Consider the following 17,574-nt stretch of genomic DNA (forward strand, 5'->3'; position numbering starts at 1 on the left):
TACCGCACATTGTTTCAAAATGAAACATAACCTTATGGCATGATATGTGAGTTTACTGTAAATGTGTTATAGCTCTACCCCAATTCTAACATTTTACCCAATGGATTTCAAATGCCTTAAGGGGATATTAAGAGACTGACTACTCAGATATAACTCAGCCGTAGATGTAGCTTATTAATGCACATAAATAATGCATTTTATGAATGGCTCCGTTTGTGGCTGGGTTAAACATTTGCTGCGTTTATCTGCAATATTAAGCCTCTGCAACTGTATACACAGCAATGATATGTCTTTGTTTTATACACGTTTACCAGCAATATTTAAAGCTGGAAGGATTTATGCATTCATCATGTTTGTTATCTCACCACACATTCACTAGTTACAATGCAGGGAATTTAGATCTCCTACAGCCAGGGAAAACGCCATCAACCTCTAGTAAACGAAGAAAAAAAAACCAATGTCACAACTGTATTACATAATGCTCTAAATTTGAAAACTAGTGAAATCATGTTTATTAATGAGGGACATTAAGTTGGGGGAATCTGCATTAATGAGAAGCCTTTTAACAAATAAAATGTAAAGGATGCAAGCAAGTGAAGTCATATTTGGAACTCTCCCACGTTCTTTATAAAGAATCTGGATTTTGAAAGCTGGAATTATACCCAAAACACAAAGCCTTCATTCAGTGCACTCAACTTCCCACTTAATGAATATAAAGCTTCCTTGAAGCCCCTCTTCAGGAAATCTCTGTTCCGGGATGCATTTATACTCTTAATGTACCGAACGCGCAGAGATATCATATGTTTCTCCATATTGGCTGGACAAACGACTGTCCTGATCTCTGTAAGGCTATTATACTATAAAGCAGTAGGGAAGCCTTGTAGATTAACACACTATTTCTTTTAGTAAAGACGCCTGGTATATAAGACACGTCTAAGAAAGATTAACTAATCAGAGACCAAATGATAGGGCAGCATATATATTCATACATAACTTGAGTAGAATTATAAGAAGAAGTTCATGATACCATCACATACTGTAGATATAGAAAGATTTCCATGGGTTTTAAGAAGCCCATGTTCTTCAGGTAGGCTGAGGGAATTCAAAGAGAAGTCAAAAATAAGGTTCTACATTAAGGCAAGAAAAACAAGATGCACAGGTTCAGTATATGTAGTTCCTTGCTCCATAGTAGTAACTGTGAAAGGGATCTTGGAGTCCTAGTGGACAAACATTTAAATATGTGCCAGCAGTGTGCAGCAGCTGCCAAAAAAGCCAACACAGTTCTAGGCTGCATAAACAGAGGGATAGAATCAAGATCACATGAAATGTGAAGTGCTAATACTACTTTATAATGCCTTGGTAAGGCGACAATTGAAATATACTGTATCCAGTTTTGGTTGCCACGATGTAAAAAAGATGTGGAGACTCTAGAAAGAGTACGAGAAGAGTAACAATGATGATTAGTGGACTGGAGGCTAAAACATATGAAGAACGGTTGCTGGAACTGGGTACATCTAGTTTAATAAAAAGCTAGGTAAGACATAATAGCAGTGTACCGATATCTCAGAGGTTGCCACAAAGAAGAGGGAGTCAATCTGTTCTCCAAAGTTCTGAGTGTAGAACAAGAAGTAATGGGTGAAAACTAATCAAGGAGAGAAGCATCTTGGAACTAAGGAGAAATTTCCTGAGTTAGAACAATTTATCAGTGGAACAACTTGCCTCCAGAAGTTTTTAAAAAGATGTTGGATATCCATTTGTCTGAAGTGGTGTAGAGTTTCCTGCCTAAGTAGCAGGTTGGACTAGAAGACCTTTAAGGTCCCTTCCAACTCTGCTATTCTGTTCTTTGAATAAGCATACAGGTAGTCCCAAAGGTGCTTTTTCAAGCGGCAACTACACTTTCTTGTTTTTCTTTGAAGACGTTTCGCTTCTCATCCAAGAAGCTGCTTGAGAAGAATTGAAGAAGCTTCTTGGATGAGAACCAAAACGTCTTCAAAGTTTTCAAGGAAGTCCAGTTATCCCTTGAAAAAGCACTTTGGGGACAACAATGATCTAGATGACTGAGAATCTCCATAGACATTAAGCATACAGGTAGTTCTCAAGTTATGAGCACAACTGGAACTGCTGTTGTTAAGCAGCAAGGCAGTGGAATTTCTTGATGCTCCAACACTTAAGGTCAGCTTTATGATGAAAAACGGAAATTTTATTGATGTCATCTCCCTCTCTTTGCTCCAAAACATGACACACGTAGTCAACTTATGAACATTCATTTAGCAACCATCCATAGTAACAATAGTACTGAATAAGGTGACTTGTGATCCATCCTCATACTTACAACTGTCCTGGAGTCACATGATAAAAATTCAGGCACTTGGCAACCAACAAGTTTTTATGCTGGTTGCAGTGTCTCTGAATCAGAGGTGGAATTCTATTGGTTCGGTCCAGTTTGGCTGTACCGGTAGCAGAAATCACCAGTGGCCCTGCCCACCCTCAACCAGTTCTATGGCATCCCACTTAGCCCCTTTTTTGCCAAAAGCGCATGTGCTGAAGACTGTGTGCATGCGCAGAGGCGGTGCATGCACTCACATTTGCAAACCAGTAGGGAAGGGAAGTGTATACCACCCCTGCCCTGACTGACCCTTTCTTTCTCTTTATATACATTCAAACACAGACACAGATATATGCACATGGATATACATTTATCTATGTGTATAATTCTGTGTGTTATCTAACTATATAAGTACATCGAAAGCCAATATAGCCGTGAGGACAAACCTATGGCGCGTGTGCCAGAAGAGGCACACAGAGCCTTCTCTGTGGGCACGTGCACCATCGCCTGCTGCTCTTCTGGTTTCCAGCAAGTGCATGTGCACCGGCTAGCTGGCCTTCACGCATGTTGGAGCACTGGAAACCCGAAGACAGCTGGCCAGCATGTGAATTCACACCAGGTAGGTAGGTAGGTAGAACTGCAAGGCGATCAAACCGGTCAGTCCTAGAGGCGATCAACCCCGACTGCTCTTTAGAAGGCCAGATCCTGAAGATGAAACTCAAATCCTTTGGCCACCTAAAGAGAAAGAAGGACTCACTGGAGAAGAGCCTCATGCTGGGAACAACTGAGAGCAAAAGAAGAAGGGGACGACAGAGAATGAGGTGGCTGGATGGAGTCACCGAAGCAGTCGCCCTGAGATTAAATGAACTCCAGAGGATGACAGAGGACAGGAAGGTCTGGAGGAACGTTGTCCATGGGGTTGCGATGGGTCGGATACAACTTTGCAACTAACAACTGATGAAAGAAATGTCCTTCTGGGTTCAGCTCCAAGTGGGGAAGAAGACACTGGAGACATGGAAGCTACTTGGAAAGATGGTTTATTGTTGGACAGGGCCACATGGGTTGAGCCCTGAACAGAAAAGGTGATCACATGCTTCAATGTTGGTGGAGAAGAAGAGAAGGGCTGAGGGAGGGGCTTGCTAGGCTTTTTATAATCTGTTCAGTCCCACCTCTCTGTTTCCTGTTCCTGTGTAAGAAATGTATTCTGATTGGTTGTCAGACTGCCATGGGGCCATGCAGGGGCTATTCTCTAGGCTGTGTTTTGAATCCAGGCATGGATGAGTTCTCAGATGCCATGTGGTCAGTTGAGTAAAGGGCCAATATTATCATGCCTTTACTCCCACCCACCCCCTGGGGCTGCAGTGGAGAAGTCTTTATTATGTAAAAGGGACTAGCCTGGCCTTCTCAATGGCCCATTAACAGTGGGGATAGGCAGGAAGCTACAGGCAACTATTCTGTCTTTTAAAACATGTTTCTTTCTTTTCATATCCAGAGAAATATTCTGCCTTTTCAATATTTCCTAGGATAGTTCATTTTTCTGGGAGAGGGCTGGATGATAACTGGATGAGCCGAGGTGGCGCAGTGGTTAAATGTAGCACTGCAGGCTGACTGCAGTTCAGCAGTTCGGCTGTTCAAATCTCACCGGCTCAGGGTTGACTCAGCCTTCCATCCTTCCGAGGCGGGTAAAATGAGGACCCGGATTGTTGTTGGGGGCAATATGCTGACTCTGTAAACCGCTTAGAGAGGGCTGAAAGCCCTATGAAGCGGTATATAAGTCTAACTGCTATTGCTATTGCTATTCCCACACAACATCAAAGGTAAATAGGTTGGTCGGTCGGTTGGTAGGTAGATAGGAAGGAAGGAAGGGCCTTGAAATAAAGAGAAATCTATCAACTCTTTTCAACTGGTCAGTTGCTGTAAACATTATCAGATGTCAGATACCCTGTAAGAAATGAAACACTATTCCTGGTCAATTATGATTAACTTCTTGGGAATATTTATGGTTTTGGGTGTTCATAAAACAGATGAATAGTGAAGTGTAATTAGCAGAAAACTTGTCAGTTGCTCCAGGGTTGTGTTGACCCTGGAATTTCTCAGGGTCCCCCAATGCACAAGGCTCTCTCTTGAACTGGGACACCGACCGGCCCTTTCAATGGGAATAAAAGGAACACGTTTGTCCACTTATTATGATTAGCCAGGATTTGCTTAATAGAGTTGGTAATCAATACCGAAGGCAGATGGACTGGGATAGCAAAACGCAGAAGCCTCAACCAATTAGCTGCGTTCACCCAGTTCGTCCAAGCAAAACCGAGCTGACCCCTTTCGGGTAAAGAACCCCATCAGGTGTGAACGCAGCCGGCAAACAGCGGAGAAAAGTGCAAGAACCAGCCAGAAAGCCTTGGTGGATTGCTTTGGGAGGCGAAATTCGGCTGGGAAGCCGCTGGCCCTTTAAGGAGAGAGGGCGGTGGGTGGCTGTTTTTTCCCTCTTCTCTCTCGGTGCCGCGGTGCCGCCTTCCTCGCTCCAGAAGCCGCGGGCTGGGAGGTTCTGCGCCGGGTCACCACCTCCGGCTGCCATGCGGTGGCTAGGCCAGCCTTGCGCCCTGGCTCCGTTTTTGCCCAGGGGAGCTTTCCAGGCCATCGGCGGGCGCCTTGCTTTGGACCAAGCAGCTGGCACGGCCGGCAGCCTCCGATCAGGGCTACTTGGGGCCGGCGGCGCTGCGCCGGGGTTCCTGCCGGGCCAGGCACAGCTCAGCTGGGCGGTCGGGAGTCCGGTTCCCAGCCGAGGGCACCAGCAAAGCGGTCTCCGGCTCTTGCGTCGCCTCTTGCGGGAATCGGGACTGCTGCTGGTGGTGCAACCCGCTCGCTTTGCGCTCCCGGCGGCGGCCGGTGGAACCGAGGCGCTGCGTCGCCACCTGGAAACGCCGGCGGGGGATCCCAACCGGCTGCACCCCGAGAGAACCTGGCATGCAGCGAAGGACGACTTCTTTGCCGGCGGGCAGGAGAGCCGCAGCGGGGGATCCCGCGGCAACCTCGCACCTCCCCAAGTGGGTGAATGACGGGCCGCGCGTGTGCGTGGGAATGCGCGCTTGCATTGGCATAAAGGGGTCCCGGTGGGGGCTTTAGGACTGGAGATCAGGGTGACCCACGAGGCTGCCTTCGCCCGGTACGAGTGAAGCGGCCACGGCCTTAGAGTGGTGCCTACATGGCCTGTGTAGTTCGGGATTGGGCTTGTCTATCCCTCGAGAACTTGGGCTGGCTTAATGCGGAAGTGTCAACAATTGCTTTGTGAGTTCAGTCACAATAATAATAATAAGGGCCTATTAAAGAAACAAGAACACACAATTTATTTCCCTCCATTGAAAATTGCCCGGAAGGTGAAACAGGAAGATTTTTTCTGAGCACCTTCAGAAAATAGTGGAGAGCAGGTTTCTAAACAACTTTTTTTCAATGTTTATGTATTTATTTATTTTTATTTAGTTAGTTTGTCACTCATGTACAAGATAACATGAATGGGTACACAGGAAATGGGGAGAAATAAATGGGGACAGTAGGGCTGATGCGCTTATGCACATCATTTGCACACATGTAAAAGGTGCTTTAGCACTTAACCCCCCTTCTCTTTAATAATATTTTAGCAGGTTTGAACTGGAGAATTCTGTTGTATCTCCCTGGTCTGCTCACTTATCCTTTGGGAGAGGTTTGTCTTGTGTGCATGCTACAGATAAAAGGGTGAGACTGGGGGGGAGGGGGCAGTTGTCACTTATCTGCTTTGAACTCACAGTTTACACCAGTTTTCTATTATCTGGTGCCTGCTAGAAAGAGATAGAATTGCAATTCCATCATTATTTTTTGTATTTCGGTTTATAGGCCACAATTATCAGTGTGGGGTAAGGTTGTCAAAAGTGCTGCACTGTAAGACTTTTGTGTTTGTTTGCTTATTTTTCACAGTCATCTTACAATATCTAATGTTCCAGAAAGAACGACAAATTCCTTCTGTCTTACTTTACGCACAACATGTTTAAGCAATCGCAACATGTTTAAGCAATCGGATAAAGACTTTGAAGAGTAATTTGAAGTAACATGATAAGCTAGTTGGATGGTAACTTTGATTTGCATTTTTGGAAACATGCTGTACATACCAATCAACCCACTGAATTTACGATTCATTGGATTGCGTAAACACAGATGATAGAGTAATTCAGAAACCAGGTTGCATTCCACAGGTTAAGAATACTGTGGGATGCAACCACTGTTTGATTTTTTTTTAAAGCACCTGCTTTTCTGTTGAAATGATATCCAAGGTGATTTACAATAGACAATAAAGCAAAAATAATAAAGCAGCACCAAAGCTTGGAGGAAAATGGTTTTATACAGATAGGCTTTTACAGCTAATGCTGAAATCTAAATGGCCTTTCTGAGCACTATTTGTTATGAAAAGGTCAGATTCAATTTAATTAATTGAAATTCCTTTGTGCATAAGGGGCAGTGGAAGAAACAGGGCTGGTATTTACCTGTTGGAGATGCCCAGGGATTCGTTTAATAAAGTTGGTCAGAGATCTATTTTAAATGAAGGAGGGTTTTTTTTAAGCTGTTTGGTTTCTCTTGTAATGTTGGCTGTAAGTGTGAACTTATAGAAAGGAACTTTCTTCGCTTTTGCCTTTTTGGGACAAGGTTACCCTCAGCACCATTTTCTTATCCTTTCAGCTCTAGAAACCACCTCTTGAACCCGAGATCTTGTGTATCCCAACAGAGAGGCAGTACAGTATGCTGTAGTAGCTCAGGCCTAGGATGGCAGAGACGCAGTTCAAAACAATTCTCAGCCATTGAAGCGCACGGAGCCCAGTCACTGGTTAAATTGGAGGAGAAATTGCTGTGCAATTCCTTAAGTTTTGGCTCTATAACAGTGGTAGCAAACCTTTTGGCCTGACGTTATCAAAAATTCAGAAAGTGCCCTAACTTGACTCTGCTAGAATGACACATGCACATAGACAACCTAAACAAAAGAGAAACAATCATCTACTCACACACCCCATCTAAGCCACCCTGAACAGATGGAGGCACTGAGGCTGGGCCTGTAGTAGAGGCCCAAAGCTCAACCTCGGCTCTACACCACCACTGCTCTTCAAAAATGGCCGCCTCACGTCATTCCCCAAGGCATGCTAGTCTTGGGGAATGGGGTGATTGCCCTTGCAATTCGGCACTCCCCAAGATCTGCCGCACACTGCTTACCTTCAAATAATGTTCTCTCTGTTGACAGGCCCCTGCAGCCTACTTGAGGCTGCTCTGGGTCACACAAGGTCTTGGGAGAATACTCTCCCATGGCCTCTGTAGCCTCCAAAAACCATACGAAAGCATGCCCCGTTCTTGTGCAACTTCCAGAAGCCACAGGAGAGCATGTCCATTTTCATGCGGCCTCTAGAGACTTTGAAAATTGTGCAAGAATAATGTCTATGGAGATTCTCAGCCATCCAGATCATGGTTGTCCCAAAGGTGCTTTTTCATTTCCCTCTATCCAGCCAGATTCTCCAGAGCTGGAGAAGCTTCATGGATGAGAAGCGAAACATCTTCAAAGAAAAACCAGAAAGTCTTGAAAAAGCACCTTTGGGACAGATGTACACGAACAAGGCAGATTTTCTGGAATAATTGTTGGGTATTGATAAACACTGGCTTGTTATCCAAAATGTCATATATAGGTTCGCCATCACTGCTGTAGAAAATCTAGATATTCTCTGCCACTGAATTAGAAACTCTTCCCCAAAGCACAGAGCTGCTTTGTGGCTAGCAATGTCACAGGCTCTTTGCCTTGCTCTGACCTTTCCTGTTCTGGACTTGTGTTAGGGAAGTGACTGGTTTAAGAACAAGGACCTTCAAATACCTAAAGGATGGTCTTGTCTGAAGAATCCTCAGGATCTAATCTGGAAGCAAATAGTGGGGGGGGGGGGGAAGGTTTATGCAAAGCTGTTACAATGAGTAATATGTACTTTTGAAAAACATTCACCCCAAAGTAGCAAGCATATCTCCAGCTGGACAATTGTCTTTCCACTGTCTGATAATAATGCAGAAAATTGAAGTCATCGAAGATCTTGAGAAAATTCAAGAAGACTAACTCTATCATGGCTCTGTCCCTGTTCTCAGCATTCTGGAGACAATCTATGTAGCTGCTAAGAGTTTATAGCAACTGGATGGCAAATAATCACTCAATGTATGTGAAAGTTTGACAATAAAGAAATATGACAGGAAGATAATGGATACCTTTGAATTGTGATACTGACAAAAGCTATTGTGGGTACCCTAGTTTGCCTGATGAACAAATCAATCAATTTTGGAAGAAAATCAAGCCCGAGCTTTCATTATTTTAAAATCTCAACTTTTGTATTGGGGTTATGTCATGCAAAAGAAAAAAGAAAAGCAAATCTATTGAACAAAGGATTAAAGAGGAAAAGAGTCAATGCAATGGAAGAAGTAGCTACGGATGCCACTTTAGCCACCCAACTGAAGATGGAGCAGAGGTCAGACCAATTATCCACAGGGTTACCATGAGTCAACATCAACTTGACAGCAAGAAACAATAAAGCTAAATTAATTATATCCTTTAATAACATTTTGATTTCAGCTTATTGAAGGGAGAATGATTGGAGAAAAATCATATCCTGCTAAGACATTATCAGTCAAGCCTTCCTTGCTCCTTCTGTCTCACACCATTTTCATACATTTCGTACATTCTGCTGAATGTTGAGCATTGTAGGGCAATCTTTTTTGAGAAAACTCTTGCTTTTTCAAGATCAAGCCCAATGCTCTCCATTGCCTTAAATCTAGTCAGCAAATCAATAAGTTTCTGGTGACTATACTTAACATCTTCAGTAGTGATAAAAGTGCAGTTTAGTTCTCATCAGTTGTCCTATTTTACAAATTAGATTACATTACACAGGAGAATTTAGGAGACCAGAAATGCTTCTCGTTATGTAGTCAATTGACAGATGATTTAGAGGATAATATTGTTCTATATCAAAATCTACAGCTTTTTAAAATGAATTTGCAACTCTGCCACAGCAAGCCATTCTATGGGTGTTCAAGTCATAGCTTCTGAACATTTTAAATATGCTCTTCTCACAAACTTGCTTCTCTCTCCTGGGTGTGTATTAATTTCTGGTTCTTGATGGCTTCCATTCTGAAAACTTTCAGAAGCTACCGGTATCTATTTTCCCAGTGTGGGGGTAGAGTGATGTTTGAACCACTGTTGAATAGGTTCTCCTTGTTTATGGTTTTTTTTTTGGGGGGGGAAGGTTATTATATTATTTATTTGTAATTGTAAGGTGCCCAGGGTCATTGGGAATCTGGCAGCCTATGAACTGAATAAAAGAATAAAAAGTGATGTTCGGAGGCCTATGACACCATGCCTGAACCTGGGATAATAGCAAAATAAGAGCTATTTTGGTATAGTGGTTAAGGTGCTAGTCTAGAAACTGGGAGACTGCGAGTTCTAGTCCTGCCTTAGGCATTTATTAGTATTTAGTATTTATTGGGATTTATAGGCCGCCCTTTTCCCTGAGGGGACTCAGGGCGGCATACATTCGTAGGGAAAGGGGGAGTGCAATATGAAACAAAAACAATATGTGACTAAAATAAACAATAAAAAACACAACTTTCATTCAGCATTCAACACTCGGGTGGGGTGAATTAGAAACTTATCCCCAGGCCTGACGGGATAGCCAGGTCTTGAGGGCTGTGCGGAAGGTCTGGACGGTGGTGAGGGTGCGAATCTCAACGGGGAGGTCGTTCCACAGGGTCGGAGCTGCTACTGAAAAGGCTCTCCTCCGCGTAGTCGCCAGTCGGCATTGACTGGCGGATGGGATTCGGAGGAGGCCCAATCTGTGTGATCTAATTGGTCGGAGGGAGGTAATCGGCAGGAGGCGGTCTCTCAAGTACCCAGATCCACCACCATGGAGGGCTTTAAAGGTGGTAAGTAATACCCTGAAGCGCACCCGGAAATCCACAGGTAGCCAGTGCAGCTCGCGGAGGATGGGTGTTATGTGGGCGAACCGCGGTGCGCCCACTATCACTCGCGCGGCTGCATTCTGGACTAACTGCAGTCGCCGGATGCACTTCAAAGGCAGCCCCATGTAGAGCACATTGCAGTATTCCAGCCTAGAGATCACAAGGGCTCGAGTGACTGTTGCGAGGGCCTCCCGATTCAGGTAGGGTCGCAACTGGCGGACCAGGCGAACCTGGGCAAATGCCCCCCTGGTCACAGCCGACAAATGATGGTCAAAAGTCAGCTGTGGGTCCAGGCATAAAAGCCAGCTGGGTGACTTTGGGCCAGTTACTCTCTCTCAGTTCAACCCACCTTACAGGCTGGTTATTGTGGGAAAATAAGAGGAGGAAGGAGTATTAGATACGTTCACCGCCTTGTGTTACAAATAAAGTAATAAAGGCAGGATAAAAATTTAACAAAATAAAATGCACTAAAGTTACACTTAAAATCTATTGTGAAGTGGAAGATGAATTAGAGATCTGTGCTGATCTTAATTAGAAATGTACTAGTGTCATTGTTTATGTTACTATTTCCTGCAGCACAACAGTGAATTTTTTTGTCAAAGAAAAGTCCACATTCAATTGCTTTCTGTATACCAAAGCAGAGGATCTCAGGTTATCCGCAGCCACTTAGGTAGCACAGAGGGGGACCTGTCTTTACGCATCATTAAAAGAGAATTATGCCTATCACTTCCTCTGCTTAGCTGACTTATTTTATGGATCGTAAGTTGTGCCAATCAAGCAGGTCTAACAGCTTTTTCCAATTCACTGCCCTCCATATGTGTGAGACTCTCATTTTCACGTTTCCAGCCAGCGTGATGCTTGGCTGCTATAGCTGGGGAATTTGTGAAGCTTCAGTTGTGATGGAAGATAAGAAAGGCTGAGGTGTATATGACTATGCAACCATTTTTTTAAAATAAATGAACATCAAGTTTTATAGCATATGAATAACAGGATTTAAGACATAATTAAAAATACAGTATTAAAGTAAGTAATGCAAAACAATAGTTTTCAATCTATTGATATTGCGTAAGCCACCTTGAGTCGCCATGGCCCAGTAGGCGCCAGTATAAATTTTCTAAAACAAAAATAAACCTGCTATGTAACACATTTAAAATATTTCTTTAAAGCATCTTTCCTTACTATCCATGATAATGGCTCAAATCTCTCTCCTAAGCTTTTAAAAAAGAAATTGAAACCTATGGAAGAACTATCGGGGGACAATATATATCAGGTTTTGCTAAATTTCCTGTTTTTTCCAGTTTCCTCTTGGCTCTTCAATGACTCTCCTGTTTCTTAACATAACAGACTTTACTTTTGAGATAATTTAATTGATTGCACAATGTAGCCATGACCTTTGGAGAAATTTATTCAAATTAGTAGGCTCCCAGAGCACTTGCCTCAGTGTTAATGTTAAAAGAGCAGCTTGGGTGATTTGCAAACTTTTCATTAAAAAGCTAGGATGAATGCTATCGTTGCTGTCTCTGACCCCAGCGAAACTCATGCAACATTTTATTTCTTCAGCTGCCTAGCAAAGAGTGTTGTCTGCAAGCCATCGCCAACCAATTTCCTTTCCGCAATCTAACATGTTTTGTTACAAGCACACATATTGCATTACACAGCAGGAGCAGGAAAGCCAAAGCTTTGTTCCCAGAGGAGTTATTTTATATCAGCATCCTCTAAGCGGTGACAAGCGTTACTGTGCGCATGGCCTGCAGCAGTACAGAAGTCTCTTTCTTCTCCCAGGATTTGCAGAATCTTTGGAAAAAAACATTGTTTTGATCTAGTTCAGGCATGTCAAACTCAAGGCCCATGGGTTGGATCCGGTCCGCGGGGTGCTTAGATTTGGCCCAGAGGGCCGACCTGGAAATAGCAAAGGATCGGCCTGCAGTGCCTGCTGCTGAAAATGGGGTTTGCGCCCTGTTCTGGGCCTGGACAGCTTCCTGCAACACTCTGGCAGCCAAAACGGGGTGTGGTGGGACTGCGCATGGCCCACCCATTTGGCTACCAGAGTGCTGCAGGAGACTATCCTTGACTTAGAAGGTTATAAAAGGGAGGAAGTTAAAATATTTTACCTTTCATGCTTGCAGGATTCTGCTAATATAGCCTATGTCAATAATTTATAGTTCCAGTCTTCCTTATGGGGTCAGTTTCTTGATCTGATCTCTTTCATAGGGTGATCAAGTAGATCAAATATACTTTAAAAAAACAAAAACACAAATGTATGCCTCTCTATTTTTATAATTGTCTAAAACCATGTGTGGAGGTGCAGTCCTTTGTCATGCCCACCATGGCCACGCCCATTCAAGCCATGCCTACCCTGGCCATGCCCCCCCAAAAAACACCTGGTCCTCCAAAGTCAAACACAACCCTAATGGGGCCCTCAATGAAATCGAGTTTATGACAACCTTGATCTAGACCTAGTACATGCAGAGTACATGCAGAGGGAATACATTTACAAAGGTACATAGTGTGTACCTTTGTATAAAATGCGGCAAACTTCACAAACGTTTCACTTAGGAACATACATTTTGGGCTTCATTGTGATCATAAGTCAAGGACTTCCTATAGAAGCCAAGCTTTTGCGGATGAGTTACAAAATTATAAAAATAGAATAAAGCAAATTAACTTCTCAAATCAACACAAAAATGAGTTAAACTGGCAATCAATGAGTTTGGGAAGTGAACACCAACAACTCCTTAAAAACCTCAGTTGGATTAGGCAAAATATTGCTTTCTATGACCTTAAATCTCTACTTGTATCCTTTCACAGCAATCTTTCTGAAGGTCATTGCCACCCAATTGGTGTAGTTTTCCTATCATGTTGAAGTGCTAACTCTCAAATAGATTTTATACAAAAATGAAGGAAAACCCCAAAGAGAAAAAAGAGAATCCTTAACCAAGGAGAAGAAATACTAGAAATATATCCCCACCCTGCAACCATGCTTTCAGGCAGATTCCAAATAGTTAGATTCTCATTTAGTGACCATAATAGGGACTGGCAACTTGGTCAGTAACCAAAATAATTGCTAAGTGATCCACAACTGTGCTTGTGATCTTCCTTCAGTTTTTCTTTTGCTTCATAGACCTGCAAATGTTGTACGTGGAAGGACTGGTTGTCGTTAGTTTTTCATAACCATTGTAACTCAAAAGAGTTGCTAAACAAGGTAGTCACTAGCAATAGCAATAGCAGTAGACTTATATACCGCTTCATAGGCCTTTCAGGCCTCTCTAAGCGGTTTACAGAGAGTCAGCATATTGCCCCCAACAATCTGGGTCCTCATTTTACCCACCTCGGAAGGATGGAAGGCTGAGTCAACCCTGAGCCGGTGAGATTTGAACCGCTGACCTGCTGATCTAGCAGTAGCCTGCAGTGCTGCATTTAACCACTGCGCCACCTTGGCTCTTATAAATGAGGACCATTTATAATGCTGATTGATATTTGCCAATAGGAGCTAATAATGACCATTTATGTCAACTCAGTTTTAACAGCCGGTTTATGACAAACAGGAATGCTATAGACAGGGTAAAGGGACCAACTGTTACATACCACCGGTTTGTAATATGATGTTTGCATAAACGGCACCATAAATTACAGGATCCAAATGATGAAATAAACATGTTTCAAAATAAGTTTTACTCTAGAAACAAAATGGCTTATTTGTATGGTAATAACAATCTCTCTCCCTTACCCCCAATATTCAGACTACAGGTACATCTCCAGAAAATCCCACAGATCCCAGCCAGGAAAACGGGAAGAAACCAAATAAATCACATCAGTTGAAGAAAATTTTTAAGGAATACGGAGCTGTTGGAGTAACGTTTCATATTGGGATTTCTTTGGTATCTCTGGGAATGTTTTATCTCATTGTGTCAAGGTAAGCATTATTATTGTTGCTGTTATTGGTGCGCTGGAAGTTTGATCACTATACTGCAAATCAGGTTTAGGTGTTCTCCCTTTCTGATCTTCCCGCATTTACAAAGAGAAAATGAGAGATCTTGTTTTCATTTAAAAACTGTTAAGCTGAATTTTATCTTCAGTATACAGGTCGTTCTCAACTTATGACCACAACTGAGCCCAAAATTTCTGTTGTTAAGCAACACATTTGTTAAGTGAGTTTTGCCCCATCTTACATTTCTTGCCACAGTTCTTAAGCGAATCACTGCAGTTGTTAAGTTAGTAACCCAGTTGTTTTGTGAATCAGATTATCCGATTGACTTTGCTTATCAGGTCACAAAAGGTGATCACATGACCCCAGGACACAGCAACTATCATAAATATGAATCAAACACCTGAATTTTGATCACATGACCATGGGGATGCTACAAAAGTTGTAACTGTGAAAAATGGTCATGTCACCTTTTTTTAAAGTGCTGTTTTAACTTTGAACAGTCACTAAATGAACTTTTGTAAGTTAAGGACTATCTTTATGAAGGTGCCACATACACTTTGATTTTTCTCCATACCATCTCTTAAAGTTAGGCCATGCCAAAAGATTCAGTGAGCTTGCTTCCAATAATCTTAAACATTGAACTTTGGGCAACTCCAAATTACTTCTGGAAATTACTTCCGGCTATTGAGAATCCTGTTTTCTCTTCCATCCACAACTGCTACCAGATTGGACAGCCTTTGTATAGCCTGTAGCACAAGCCAGAACCAGCTAATTGGAAGGATTTTTAACCAAAGCCAGTTTTGTCCACCCCTTTACAGTAGTAACTCAGACTAAAATCATTTAACTTCTGCCTTTGGTAAGGACCATTGGAGTTGGGTAGCTAATAAATTCAAATTAGTAATGATAATAACGACTACAAACATAATACTTATCTCTGCAGCCCTGGCCTTGGTCTTGTAGGTGACTCACAGAAGGCTCTAGAGGAATATTTTCCAATCTCAGAAACTTTACAATAGAATAGAATGAGTTGGAAGGGACCTTGGAGGTCTTCTAGTCCAACCCCCTGCTTAGGCAGGAAACCCTACACCATTTCAGACAAATGGTTATCCAACCTCTTCTTAAAAATGTCCAGTGTTGGAGCATTCACAACTCCTGGAGGCCAGTTGTTCCAGTGATTAAGTGTTCAAACAGATTAATTGTTCTAACTGTCAGGAGATTTCTCCTCAGTTCTAGGTTGCTTCTCTCCTTGATTAGTTTCCACCCAATGCTTCTTGTTCTACCCTCAGGTGCTTTGGAGAATAGTTTGACTCCCTTTTCTTTATGGCAGCCCCTAAGATAAAATGTGTGGACTACAATTCCCAGAATGCCTCAGTTGCTGAGACTGAAAAAGACTTCTAGTTAGATTGAGTGGCTGAGTTCAGTTCTTTGAAACGTGGCACACTACTCCACAGCACCAGTTTTCTTCTCAATCAGGTTATTTAACAAACCAAGACACCAAGTCCCACAATTCAATCACAGAACAGACTTATCTCACCTATTTCTCCAAGTAGGTATAGAAAAATAAAGATGAGACTCACTCTAGCTTACCTGTAGTCATGTGAACCATGGAATCCAGGCCTGAGGGATGCACCGGATACTTCTATAGTTTTCTCCCATACCTACAAAGTGCTTGTTTCCGATTGGATGAACATGAACAGAGCCAAGATTTCCTTTACAACCACAATTGAGACTAGAATTTTTGTTGCTAAGCAAAGTGGTTATACAGCGAGTCATGCCTGATTTTATGATCTTTTTTTGCCATGGTTGGTAGATGATTTACTCCAGTTGTTAAGTGAAACAGAGTCATTAAGTGAATCCATTGACTTTGCTGGTCAAAGCCAGCCAGGAAGGTTGTAAATAGTGATCACATGATCCCAGAATGCTGCAACCTTTATAAATACACTGCCTGAAAATTAAACCTCTCTGGACAATAAGCCCAATCAGGCTTTTCAACGCATGCACTAAAATAATCCCTCCCCACAAAATAAGGCCTCCCAGAAAATATTGCAACATAGCAGCAGCCATGAGGTGATCACACTCACTGCCTCCTGCACCTCAAAAATAAGACCTCCCCGAAAACAAGGCCAAGCGCTTATTTCGAAGGTCAAAAGAAAATAAGACCCTGTCTTATTTTCAGGGAAACATGGTACATGCCTTGTTGCCAAGTATCCAAATTTTAATTATAGGACCATGGGTTGCAGTCATAAGTGCATTACAACTTATCAGTTTTTTCAAATTTCATTGTAAACTTTGGACAATCACTAACGAAACAGTTAGGTTGAAGAGTACCTGTACAAAGTTCTTTTGTAAAAGAAAAAACTATCAAAATCATTCACTTTCACGCTATTAATGTATCGTCTGTTTCTCTTCTCTTCTCCCTTTTAGCGGAGTAGACATGACCACTATTCTCTTCAAGCTGGGATTTGATGAAGCCCTTGTGCGATCCAAGCTAGCTGCTGGAACAAGCACTTTTGTATTGGCCTACGCTATTCACAAACTGTTTGCTCCGGTCCGGATCAGCATCACCGTTGTTTCGGTGCCCTTTCTTGTTCGCTATTTTCGCAAGATAGGATTTTTCAAGCCTCCGGCTCCAAACCCTTGAAATTATTCCCTGGAATTAAAAAGGCCGCTCCATCTTTTCTTCCTAGAAACTTTCGATAGCTCATGCACTCTGGCTTTTCTGTTTGCAAACTCCCCAAAAGGATGGGAATGTGCTTTGTCTGAAATTAGAAACTACTTCGAAAAGACTGCTGTCTATGTTGCTCAGCTACATGCTTACTGAGGCCCTGAAGAATTACGGATTTGGTACACTGATAAAGATGTCAGATTACACCACTAAAACATGTTATCTCTATGGAGTAGGAAGACTTTTTAAACAATGGGCCTATTCAGGATGGTGGAGGATGTTGAAGAACAGGCATAAATGACCAGAAGGCAGGTTCAAGTTGAGGACTAAAAACACTTCCTACGAACAATTTGACAATGAAACCAAATTTGGGATTTCCTTTTTCAGGGATGCTTTCAAGCATATTTTGATTTCTGAACTGAATAAAACTGTAAATTATATAGACTGAATGGTCTTTTCAGTTCTGATTCTAAGCCTTCCACATTCTCTGCAAACTCATCTTTTAAATAAGCATATTGAATTTAGGATGCAGATTACTAAATCTTGTTTCCTTTCACGCAGGGATTTTGTAAAAGTTAAAGCAATTTTAAACGAGATTAGAAACAAATATGTCCATGAGTAAGTAGGGTACTCAATTCTAAGGAGTTATATTTCTTGAAT

At 42.4% G+C, this 17,574-nt stretch overlaps 1 protein-coding gene across 1 annotated transcript; it reads left to right on the forward strand.

Moving 5' to 3' along the window:
* Positions 1-4,680: 4,680 nt before the first annotated feature.
* Positions 4,681-17,359, forward strand: FAM210B (family with sequence similarity 210 member B). The gene is made up of 3 exons (XM_032218461.1): positions 4,681-5,370; positions 14,062-14,234; positions 16,674-17,359. The coding sequence occupies exons 1-3, from the start codon at positions 4,900-4,902 to the stop codon at positions 16,888-16,890; spliced, it is 861 nt and encodes a 286-aa protein (XP_032074352.1). The 5' UTR covers positions 4,681-4,899; the 3' UTR covers positions 16,891-17,359.
* Positions 17,360-17,574: the final 215 nt, after the last annotated feature.

Source organism: Thamnophis elegans, chromosome 5, assembly GCF_009769535.1.
Source record: "Thamnophis elegans isolate rThaEle1 chromosome 5, rThaEle1.pri, whole genome shotgun sequence".
Lineage (NCBI taxonomy): Eukaryota > Metazoa > Chordata > Lepidosauria > Squamata > Colubridae > Thamnophis > Thamnophis elegans.